General features: G+C 40.3%; 1 protein-coding gene across 6 annotated transcripts in view; it reads right to left on the bottom strand.

The window, feature by feature from the left end:
* The window catches only part of hspbap1 (hspb associated protein 1), a 327,701-nt gene that overhangs the window by 216,535 nt on the left and 98,073 nt on the right, over positions 1 to 13,093 (bottom strand). The window contains exon 1 of one of the 6 annotated variants that reach the window (XM_072260934.1): positions 9,757 to 9,917. The exons of the other annotated variants lie outside the window; for them this stretch is intronic. Coding sequence (XP_072117035.1) covers positions 9,757 to 9,904 — 148 coding nt within the window. The 5' untranslated portion in view covers positions 9,905 to 9,917. Of the gene's footprint in view, positions 1 to 9,756; positions 9,918 to 13,093 lie in introns of those variants that run through there. 6 annotated transcript variants of the gene reach the window in all.

Genomic DNA, 13,093 nt, shown 5'->3' with positions numbered 1-13,093 from the left:
GTCTTTTTCTGTTGATCAGTGTCAAAAAGGCCAAATTAAATCCACTGTGATTCAATGTTGTAAAACGATAAAACATGAAAACTTCCAAGGGGTGGGGGGTGTATACTTTTAATAGGCATTATAATAATATGGAAATGTTATATGCATTGTTTAGGTACATCTCACTGAGGCAAATTAAAAAATACCATGTGGGTGCCAACAGAATTAGGGAACAATAAAATAATTCAGAGAGGTATTCAACATCAGATCAAAACTAGGAAAAATCTGAATGATTTTAATACATGCACAGTAGATGAGAAGAAGAGCAAAGAGACAATATGATAGTATATTGGAAACTGATGTGAAAAAGAACCCTAATGTATTTTATAACCATATAACAGTTACAGCACGGAAACATCTCGGCCCTACTGTGCCGAACTCCTACTCTCACCCAGTCCCGCCGACCTGCACTCTGTCCATAACCCTCCATTCCCTTCCTGTCCATATATCTATCCAATTTAACTTTAAACGACAACATCGAACCTGCCTCAACCACTTCTGCTGGAAGCTCGTTCCACACAGCCACCACTCTCTGAGTAAAGAAGTTCCCCCTCATATTAACCCTAAACTTTTGCCCTTTACCTCTCAACTCATGTCCTCTTGTTTGAATCTCCCTCACTCTCAATGGAAAAAGCCTATCCACATCAACTCTATCAATCACTTCTCATAATTTTAAACACCTCTATCAAGTCCCCTCTCAACCTTCTACGCTCCAAAGAATAAAGACCTAACTTGTTCAACCTTTCACTGTAACTTAGGAAATGAAACCCAGGCAACATTTTAGTAAACCTCCTCTGTACTCTCTCAATTTTATTGACATCTTTCCTATAATTCGGTGACCAGAACTGTACACAATACTCCAAATTTGGCCTTACCAATGCCTTATACAATTTCAACATTACATCCCAACTCCTATACTCAATGCTTTGATTAATAAAGGCCAGCATACCAAAAGCTTTCTTCATCACCCTATCCACATGAGATTCCACCTTCAGGGAACTATCCACCATAATTCCTAGATCCCTCTGTTCTACTGCATTCTTCAATGCCCTACCATTTCCCATGTATGTCCTATTTTGATTAGTCCTACCAAAATGTAGCACCTCACATTTTTCAGCATTAAACTCCATCTGCCATCTTTCAGCCCACTCTTCTAACTGGCCTAAATCTCTCTGTAAGCCTTGAAAACCTACTTCATTATCCACAACGCCACCTACCTTAGTATCATCTGCATATTTACTAATCCAATTTACCACCCCATCATCCAGATCATTAATATATATGACAAACAACATTGGACCCAGTACAGATCCCTGAGGTACACCGCTACACACCCTCCTCCAATCTGACACACAGTTATCCATCACTACTCTGTGGCGACTCCGATCCAGCCACTGCTGAATCCATTTTACTACTTCGATATTAATGCCTAACGATTGAACCTTCCTAACTAACCTTCCATGTGGAACCTTGTCAAAGGCCTTACTGAAGTCCAGATAGACAACATCCACCGCTCTACACTCGTCAACTTTCCTAGTAACCTCATCAAAAAATTCAATAAGATTTGTCAAACGTGACCTTCCACGCACAAGTCCATGTTGACTGTTCCTAATCAGACCCTGTCTATCCAGATAATTATATATACCATCTCTAAGAATACTTTCCATCAATTTACCCAGCACTGACGTCAAACTCACAGGCCGATAATTGCTAGGTTTACTTTTAGAACCCCTTTTAAACAATGGAACCACATGAGCAATACGCCAATCCTCCGGCACCATCCCCGTTTCTAATGACATTTCAAATATTTCTGTCAGAGCCCCTGCTATTTCCACACTAACTTCCCTCAAGGTCATAGGGAATATCTTGTCCGGACCCAGTGAGTTATCCACTTTTACATTCCTTAGAAGTGCTAGTACTTCCTCTTCCTTAATCGTCATACTTTCCATAACTACCCTTCTTGTTTCCTTTACCTTACACAATTCAATATCCTTGTCCTTAGTGAATACTGAAGATAAGAAATTGTTCAAAATCTCCCCCATCTCTTTTGGCTCCGCACATAGCCATTCACTCTGATTCTCCAAGGGACCATTTTATCCCTCTCTATCCTTTCGCTATTTATATAACTGTAGAAACCCTTTGGGTTTCTTTTCACCTTACTTGCTGAAGCTGCCTCGCATCTTCTTTTAGCTTTTCTAATTTCTTTCTTAAGATTCTTTTTACATTCTTTATATTCCTCAAGCACCTCATTAACTCCAAGCTGCCTATATTTATTGTAAATCCCTTTCTTTTTCCAAACCAAGTTTCCTATATCCTTTGAAAACCATGGCTCTCTCAATCTTTTAATCTTTCCTTTCAACCTAACAGGAACATAAAGATGCTGTACCCTCAAAATTTCACCTTTAAATGACCTCCATTTCTCTATTACAGCCTTCCCATAAAAGAAATTGTCCCAATCCACTCCATCTAAATCCTTTCGCATCTTCTCAAAGTTAGCCTTTCTCCAATCAAAAATCTCAACCCTGGGTCCGGTCCTATCCTTCTCCATAACTATATTGAAACTAATGGTCTTGTGATCACTGGACCCGAACTGCTCCCCAACACATACTTCTGTCACCTGCCCTATCTCATTCCCTAACAGGAGATCCAACACTGCCCCTTCTCTAGTTGGTACCTCTCTGTATTGTTGCAAAAAAACTATCTTACACACATTTGACAAACTCCAAACCATCCAGCCCTTTTACAGAATGGGTTTCCCAGTCTATGTGTGGAAAATTAAAATCTCCCACAATCACAACCTTGTGCTTACTACAAATATCTGCTATCTCCTTACAAATTTACTCCTCTAGTTCTCGGTGCCCATTAGGTGGTCTATAATACACCCTTATAAGTGTCACTACACCTTTCCTATTCCTCAATTCCAACCAAATTGCCTCCCTGGACGAGTCCACTAATCTATCCTGCCAGAGCACCGCTGTTATATTTTCTCTGACACCTCCCCCTCTTGCCGCTCCTATTCTACCACACCTGAAGCAATGAAATCCTGGAATATTTAGTTGCCAATCATACCCCTCCTGCAACCACGTTTCACTAATAGCTACAACATCATATTTCCAGGTATCAATCCATGCTCTAAACTCATTCACCTTTCTTACAATGATGCTAGCATTAAAATGGATACTTTTAAGAAATTCTCCACCTCTTACTCTCTTTTTAACTTTGTTATCTTTTTCTTCCTTGTCCCCTACATCTTTGGTCTGAGTGCTCCTGATCTCTGTCCCTTGCCTATCCTCCCTCACACACTGTCTACTAGCTTTCTCTATTTGTGAACTAACCTCCTCTCTCCTAGTCTCTTTAATTTGATTTCCACCCCCCCAACCATTCTAGTTTAAAGTCACCTCAGTAGCCCTCGCAAATCTCCCCGCCAGGATATTGGTCCTCCTAGCATTCAAATGTAACCCGTCCTTTTTGTACAGGTCACACCTGCGCCAAAAGAGGTCCCAATGATCCAAAAACTTGAATCCCTGCCCCCTGCTCCAATCTCCCAGCCACGCATTTATCCTCCACCTCACTGCATTCCTACTCTCACTGTCGCGTAGCACAGGCAGTAATCCCGAGATTATTACCTTTAAGGTCCTTTTTCTCAACTCCCTTCCTAACTCCCTATATTCTCCTTTCAGGACCTCACCTCTTTTCCTACCTATGTCATTGGTACCTATATGTACCACAACCTCTGGCTCCTCACCCTCCCACTTCAGGATATCTTGGTCGCGATCAGAAATATCCCGGACCCTGGCACCAGGGAGGCAAACTACCATCCGGGTCTCCGGACTGCGTCCACAGAATCGCCTATCTGACCCCCTTACTATTGAGTCCCCTATTACTACTGCCCTCCTCTTCCTTTCCCTACCCTTCTGAGCTACAGGGCCGGACTCTGTGCTGGAGGCACGGCCACTGTTGCTTCCCATAGGTAAGCTGTCCCCCCCAACAGTACTCAAACAGGAGTACCTATTGTAAAGGGGCACAGCCACTGGGGTACTCTCTATTACTTGACTCTTCCTTTGCCCCCTCCTAGCCATGACCCACTTGTCTGCCTCCCATGGCCCCGGTGTGACCACCTGCCTGTAACTCCTCTCTATCAACTCCTCACTCTCCCTGACCAGATGAAGGTCACCGAGCTGCAGCTCCAGTTCCCTAACGCGGTCTCTTAGGAGCTGCATCTCGGCGCGCCGGGCACAGGTGTGGACCTCCCACATCCGGCACCGAGAACAACAAGCTACCCTCACACTCATACTTCCCCTCTCCTCAAATAACAACAAAAAATGAATACCAAATCCTCTTCGACTTGCCTGTTTCCATCTAAGCCCGTTGTGCCAAAGCCCTTAAGCCTTCACTCTGCTCCTGGCTCACTCCGCAGCCTGCAAACTACGCTGCCCGCTGTATAAGGCTCTGTTCCTTTTAAATCTTCCGTGCTTCACTGCCCGAAGTCACACGCCTGCGCAGTCCCGCCTCTCTGAACGCCGATGAAAAAAACCAAAAAAAATTCAAAAACAGCTTCCTCCGCACTCCCACTCCGATTCTCAGACTTCCTTCTCCGAATTACACCCGAATCAGGATTTCTGTCCTTTTAAATCTTCCACGCTTCACTGCCCAACATCACACGCCTGCGCAGTCCCGCCTCTCTGAACGCCGATGAGAAAAAACCAAAAAATTCAAAAATGGCTTCCTCCGCACTCTCGCTCCGATTCTCAGACTTCCTTCTCCAAATTTTTGGTAGCCTGAGTCTGACGCTGCCATCAGTCAGAGTTGACCAGAGTTGTGTCCTAGCTGTCTAGATACGTAAGCCTGGACAGTATGATATGGAGAGCAGCTGTTGCCCATGTAGCAAGTTACCCTTCACCACACATCTGATGAGCTCAAAGGAACGGCAGAGACCAATTCAGTTTTAGTAGTATATTAGCATTAATTGGCAGCACAGTGCCACAGATAGATAGGATCATAAAGAGAGCTTTCAGTACATTGGCCTTCATAAATTAAGGTACTGAGTACAGGATTTGGGATGCGAAGCTGAAGTTGTATAAGGCATCTGGAGGCCTAATTCATAGTATTGTGTGGATTTCTTGTCATCTACCTACAGAAAGATATTAATAAGAGTGAAAGAGAGCAGATAATATTATGAGGGATATAGGAAGGGTAAATGCAAGTGGGCTTTTTCCACTAAGACTGGGTGAGGCTAGAACTAGAGGTCATGAGTGAAAGGTGAAATGTTTATGGGGAACGTGAGGGGAAACCTCTTCACTCAGAGGTTGGTGAGAGTGTGGAACGAGTTGCCAGTGGAAGTGGTGAATGCAGGTTCAGTTTCAACATTTAAGAGAAACTTGGATAGGTACGTGGATAGGAGGGGTATGGAGGGCTATGGTCTGGGTGCAAGTCAATGGCAATAGGTAGAATAGTAGTTCAGCACAGACCAGACGGGCTGAAGGGCCTGCACGTTGCTGTAGTGCTCTATGACTCTATTAATAGAAACGATTGTCAATGGATCAGTGAAACTAATCCCAGATGAAATTGTAGGTCCACTGGTGGAGGTAGAAAGCAGGACAAATGGGTCACTGTGCATTAATGCTAATCAAGACCTTTAAGAAACTGCAGTAAACAATGATGTTGTTTCAATGTTGCCTGGATTGGGGAGCATGCCTTATGAGAATAGGTTGAGTGAACTCGGCCTTTTCTCCTTGGAGAGACGGAGGATGAGAGGTGACCTGATAGAGATGTACAAGATGATGAGAGGTATTGATCGTGTGGATAGTCAGAGCTTTTTCCCAGGGCTGAAATGGCTAGCACGAGAGGGCACAGTTTTAAAGTGCTTGGCCGTAAGTACAGAGAAGATATCAGGGTTAAGTTTTTTTACGCAGAGAGTGGTGAGTGCGTGGAATGGGCTGCCGGCAACAGTGGTGGAGGCAGATATGATAGGGTCTTTTAAGAGCCTCCTGTACAGGTATATGGAGCTCAGAAATATACAGTGCTATGAGGAATCCTCGGTAATTTCTCAGGTAAGGACATGTTCAGCACAGCTTTGTGGGCTGAAGAGCCTGCATTGTGCTGTAGGCTTTCTATGTTTCTATGTTTCTAACACTGGATGGATAAAAATGAATAGGTCATCATTGAAAAGCTGTCTGTATTCAGTGGACAAATTATTGGGTGAACAAAGTAATACATTTGCATTATCAGAATTGAAAGTAAACTTAAAATCTGTAGATGAAACAACATTTGGAGAATAGTTAATGTGATTGTAAGATTTAAAAGAAAAACATTTCTAAATAAATAGTAATAGAACATAGAACAGTACAGCACAGACCCTTCGGCCCACAATGTTGTGCTGACCCTCAGACCCTGCCTCCCATATAACCCCCCACCTTAAATTCCTCCATATACCTGTCTAGTAATCTCTTAAACTTCTCTAGTGTATCTGCCTCCACCACTGAGTCAGGCAGTGCATTCCACACACCAACCACTCTCTGGGTAAAAAACCTTCCTCTAATATCCCCCTTGAACTTCCCACCCCTTACCTCAAAGCCATGTCCTCTTGTATTGAGCAGTGGTGCCCTGGGGAAGAGGCACTGGCTATCCGCTCTATCTATTCCTCTTATTATCTTGTACACCTCTATCATGTCTCCTCTCATCCTCCTTCTCTCCAAAGAGTAAAGCCCTAGCTCCCTTAATCTCTGATCATAATGCGTACTTTCTAAACCAGGCAGCATCCTGTAACCATGAAATTCCTAAAATGCCAAAATCCCTTCCAATTCATGACTGCTCTTCAGGGAAGGAAATTTGCCGTTGTTACCCAGGTCATATGATTTATAAGACCGTAAAACCATAAAACATAAGAGCATGATCATGGCTGATCATGGATCCCATTCAACCGCATACACCTGCCTTCTCGCCATATCCTTTGATGTCCTGTACAATCAGGAAACTATCAACTTGCACATTAAATATACCCACGGACTTGGCCTCAACCTGTAAATGTATCATTTCTTAACGCATGCATTACTAAATGACAATAAAATAAATTAATCTTCTGGGAGGCATGCACGAGGACTCCTCCATCCCTTTGCAGCTCTGATGTTTGAATTTTCTCCCCATTTAGATAATAGTCCGCACTATTGTTCCTTTTACCAAAACGCATAATCATACATTTCCCAACACTGTATACCATCTGCCATGTTTTTACCCATTCTTCCAATTTGTCTAAGTCCTGGTGCAATCACATTGTTTCCTGAACACTAGCTACCCCTCCACCTATCTTTGTATTATCTGCAAACTTTGCCACAAAGCTATCAATTCCATTATCTAAATCATCGACAAACAATGTGAGAAGTAGCGGTCCCAATACTGACCCCTGAGGTATACCACTAGTCACCATCAGCCAACGAAAAAAAGCCTCCTTATTCCCACTCGCTGCCTCTAGCCTGTCAACCTTTCCTCTATCCATGCCAGTATCTTTCCTGTAACACCATAGGACTTTATCTTGTTAAGCAGACTCATATGTGACAAATGCCTTTTGAAAATCCAAGTAAATGGCATGCACTGCCTCTCCTTTGTCTGTCCTGCTTGTTACTTCCTCAAAGAACTGTTAACAGAGTTGTAAAGCAAGATTTCCCTTTACAGAAACCATGACTTTGACTTATTTTATCATTAGTCTCCAAGTACCCTGAAACCTTCTGCTTAATAATAGACTCCAACACTTTTCCAACCACTTAATAAGCCAAAATATTTTCAGAATTGTATCCAAATCCTCATAGTGTGTTTAACTACCAGATTATCAGATAACTTACTCAAAGACAAAGGAAGTGAGGATTCAAGAAGAGAAATAATAGAGAATTTATGAACAGAATTAGCTTCTAAAGTTCTGACGAAGGGTCTCGGCCTGAAACGTCGACTGCACCTCTTCCTAGAGATGCTGCCTGGCCTGCTGCGTTCACCAGCAACTTTTATGTGTGTTGCTTGAATTTTCAGCATCTGCAGAATTCCTGTTGTCAGCTTCTAAAAAAACCCACATTGGGCAATCCTCATGATTTATATAATATAACCAAAATATAAGATTTCTTATATTAACAGGCAGGAGGAGAAGATGGCAGCACGATGCAGTGCGCGCAGCTCTCCAGTGAAATGATATTGTATTTGTACGTAGGACGCCGTGCACAATTCTGATTTGATGGAGACAGACGTGAGAAGCAGAGAAACGGCTAGAGCCAAAAGGCAAATTTTGAAAATTCGTAGGAAAGATGCTACCCTAGCTTGGGAATATGAAGGAATTAATAAGATTTTTATACTTTACTTTATAAATCTCAATGTCCAGTAGATTCTTCTGAAATGAATGCTTTCTTACAAAAGATTGCTTTTCCTAAAATTTCTGTTGAGGATCAAAAAACGCTTGATGCCCAAATTACTGAAACCGAAATTCATAAAGCTATTTTTTCAATGCAATTTTGCAAGGTCCTTGGACTTGATGGCTATCCTGTAGAATTTTATAAAAAATTTGGAAAATTGCTTTCTCTGTATATGTTGGAAATGTTTAAAGATTCTTTCGTGAAAGGTGATTTACCCTCTACTTTCTATGAGGCTTCTATTTCTTTAATTCTTAAAAAAGATAAAGATCCTACTGACTGTGCCTCATATAGACCTATTTCATTATCGAATGTTGATGCTAAGATTCTGTCAAAGATAATGGCCAATCGGTTGGAGAATATTTTGCGTAAAATTATTTTTAAAGATCAAACAGGCTTTATAAAGGGTTGTTATTCTTTTTCAAATATTCGGACACTATTTAACATTATATATTCGTCCTCTTTTAAAACTCCACAATGCGTCGTCTCTTCAGATGCTGAAAAAGCGTTCGATCGAGTCGAATGGAAATATTTATTTAATGTTTTAGAGAAATTTGGCTTTGGCGTTAATTTTAATAATTGAATTAGAATGATATATTAAGCTCCTACTGCTAGTGTTATTACTAACAACTGTAGATCTCTTTTTCAGCTTTCACGGGGAACAAGGCAAGCTCATCCATTAAGTTCATTGTTATTTAATTTAATATTAGAATGCCTTGCTATTGCTAAAAATATTTATGGAATTTTTGTGAATGAGACCATTCATAAGATTTCTCTTTACGCTGACAATTTATTGGTTTATATATCTAATCCCGAGGAATCCATTCCTGCCTTGCTAAAATTATTCAATGAATTTGGAGATTTTTCAGGATATACAGGTTTCCCCCGCCATCCGAAGGTAGGGCGTTCCTATGAAACAGTTCGTAAGCCAAAATGTCGTAAAGTGAAGAAGCAATTACCATTTATTTATATGGGAAAATTTTGTGAGCGTTCGCAGACCCAAAAATAACCTACCAAATCATGCCAAATAACACATAAAATCTAAAATAACAGTAACATATAGTAAAAGCAGGAATGATATGATAAATACACAGCCTATATAAAGTAGAAATACTTTTCCACAATCATTACTGAACTGTTCTCCGGAGCGAAAATCTCATGCAAGCGCCGTCAGCAGAAAATCTCACGCAAGCGCTGTAGGCAGAAACACGCGCAAGCGCTCTCCAGTAACCTTTAAGCTATGAAGCTGCCAAATCATACCAAATAACACGTAAAAATACACAGCCGATATAAAGTACAAATAATGTATGTACAGTGTAGTATCACTTACGGGAATCAGGACAACGCCGAGCACACTGATGATGGTGAGTCGTCGCAGTTTGGGTGGTGCAGTGGCCCCCCACCCTCCAGGCCGCTGAGCGATATATTGCCGCGAAGAACGCAGGGGTCCAGCGGTAGCCGGGAGGTACACAGCACATCTTTAAGAAAAAAGCCGAAACAAACATGCTAATTAATTAGGCGCCGCCCGTAATTGTCGACCCAGATCAGTGCCGATTTCCAATTGCGTCGTCTCTGGTCTGGGCCGACAATTACGGGTCGGCAGCACCTAATTAATTAGCATGTTTATTTCGGCTTTTTCCTTAAAGATGTGCTGTGTGCCTCCCGGCTACCTTTGGATTCTCCGCGAATCGGCATCTGTCCGTGGCCTGGGGGTTGGGGTGGTGGGACACTGGGGTGTCATCTCGTCGCCTGTTTCCATTAGAGCAGGCAGCTCATCTTCTCCTATGACTGCCCGCCTTGATGTCGAAGGTCGAGGCTCGTCGTCTGCTGTGGCTGATGTGGAAGGCTTGCTTAAGTGCTGAGCCTCGCGTATTTTTCTATCACACAGTTCTTTCATAAGGACTCAAACCATCCTGCAAATATCCCCTAAACTGACGTACCCTTTCAAAATTAAAGTCGTACTTTATCATTACTCATTCGGTTTCGATTCTTATCCTTTTTCTTTCCAATTGCATCAGCTCTTCATCTGTCAGTTCTTGGTGATGGGATGCCAAAACCTCTTCAACATCATCTTCGTCAACTTCCACAAGCCAAACTCACGTTGTCCTTACTTCGTTCACTACGATCAAAACGCTTAATCATGTCTAGTTTTACCGTAAGTGTAACACCCTTACAAGCTCTTTCAGGCTTTTCCGATACCTTAGAACTCATCTTGCAAACGGCTGCTCACAGGCTCGTGTTTAAGCAATACTGGTGAGAATCCGTGGGAGAGCGGCTGCTCGGGGCGCTTTTATCGCGCGCTATTTTCTCACGCGCTGAATTTTTTTTCGTAACAATGAAAACACCTTCTGAAAGTGAAAATAGGGTACTAATGTAGGTCTTTCGTAACTGTGAGGTTTCGTAAAGCGAACGTTCAAAAAGCGGGGGACACCTGTAAGATAAATTTCAGTAAAAGTGAATTGTTTCCTTTAAATGAATCTGTCTCTATATCTGATAATATTCCTTTCAAAGTCACAGATTCCTTTAGATACTTAGAAAATATAAGGATCTTTATAAAGCCAATTTTGTTCCGTTGGTAGACTCTATGAATTATTTATTTAGTAGACGGAGTCCACTTACATTTTCACTTGTTGGTTGCATCCATATAGTGAAAATGATGATCTTACCAAAATTTTTATATTTATTTCAGAATATCCCTGTTTTTTTTGACTAAGAAGTTTTTTGATCGGATTGATTCTATTATTTTATCTTTTATTTGTAATAATAAAAGATGAAGAATTAGTAAATGTCACTTACAAAAGTTGAAAAAGGATGAAGGTCTCGCTTTGCCTAATTTAAGAATGTATTACTAGGCTGTTAATGTGCAATACATGTCCTTTTGGTTATATTGGGTTGATAAGAACGACTGGCCAATTTGGGTAGACCTGCAATTGAAAGCTGTGAAACAGTTTTACTTAACCTCGATATTGGGAACTGCTTTACTATACAATTAGCTAAAGTTGCTCATTTAAACTTATACCCTGTGATTAAGCATTCTTTACAAATTTGGCTCCAGTTCCATAATTTTTTTAATCTTAAAAAATTTAAACTTTGTAGTTTAATTTATCGAAATTACTTTAAGCCTTCTTTGAGTGATCCAATTTTTTTTCTTTGGAAAAATAAAGGTATTAATTCTTTTTTGGATTTATTTAAAGAAGATATATTGATGTCTTTTGAACAATTAGTTGATAAATATTCTCTTTCATACTCACACTTTTTACAATAACTTTAAGTTAGACATTTCTTATAAAAATATTTAAGCAATTTTCCTTACATATTGGATGCTGACCTGTTAGATACTATTATGAGTACGAACCCTTCGATGAAGGGTTCTTTTAGAAGAATTTATAATTTACTATTACAATGGGATAGGCTTCTTGTATTTAAGATTAAACAAGATTGGGAAAAGGAACTCAATTTGACTTTTATGATGGAGGATTGGATGCGGATTCTGAAGCTGGTTAACTCTTCTTCAACCTGTGCTAGTCATTCACTGATTCAATTTAAAATTGTACATCGTTACCATTTGACGAAGGAGAGACTGTCTAAAATATTTCCTAATGTTGATAGTTATTGTGATAGATGTAAAACTGAGACAGCTACACTGACACACGTTTTGGTCTTGTTCTATACTGGAATAGTTCTGGAAGTCAGTATTTTCAACAATTTATAAATGACTTAAAATTAATTTACAACCTAACAAATTAACTGTGATTTTTGGAATAATTCCTCAAAATATCCGTGGTATCTCTGTGTCTGACCAACATGTTACTGCATTTGTTACATTGATAGCCAGGAGGGCCATTTTGTTGAAGTGGAAGGATACAGCAGCTCCCACTTTGTCACAATGGTTCTCTCAAGTGATGCTATGTTTTATTTTGGAGAAAATTAGAAGTCGAACCTTTGAATCTATATTTGATTTTGAGGAAAGATGGGGTTCATTTGCTCATTATTATCATTTGAGTTAATTTCCTCCACTATCTAATTGTAAATTTTTGGTACATTTTTTTTCTTGCTGGCAGTTTAAAGTTTATCTTTAGAAGCTTTTGTATGACGCATGGCTCCAGGGTTGAACACCTAATGGGGTTATTTTTCCCCACTTTTTCTTGCTTAGTAGGGTTTTGTTGTTATCACCAAAAATTTTTCAATCTTTGAAATAATGTTTTTTTTCTTGAGACATTGTAAGTGTTGCTTACTTTGATATACTCATGTTAATTTTGGATACTAATAATAAAAAGATTTGAAAAGAAAGAAAAAGAAAGAATTTTTAGTGATTGTTACACCTAAATAGGTAAATTGGTTTCTTACAATTTTAAAAGGAAAGTTAGATTTTATTGGTATCAAATTGTTCAAAGGGAAAAGTTCACTTTTATGTAGGTTTAATTTATAACTTGAAAACTGGCTAAAACAGGAGAGTAAAGAAAGCACATGGGGTAATGAAGTCTCAACATTGGAAATAAATAGCAGCAAATCATCAGCATACAACAAGACTTTACGAATATATGAGGGTGTGTAGCGGTGTGCCTCAGGGATCTGTACTGGGTCCAATGTTGTTTGTCATATATATATTAATGATCTGGATGATGGGTTGGTAAATTGGATTAGAAAGTATGCAGAGGATACTAAGA

This window comes from Mobula birostris, chromosome 6 (genome assembly GCF_030028105.1).
Source record: "Mobula birostris isolate sMobBir1 chromosome 6, sMobBir1.hap1, whole genome shotgun sequence".
NCBI lineage: Eukaryota > Metazoa > Chordata > Chondrichthyes > Myliobatiformes > Myliobatidae > Mobula > Mobula birostris.
This window is presented reverse-complemented; position numbering and strand designations above follow the sequence as displayed.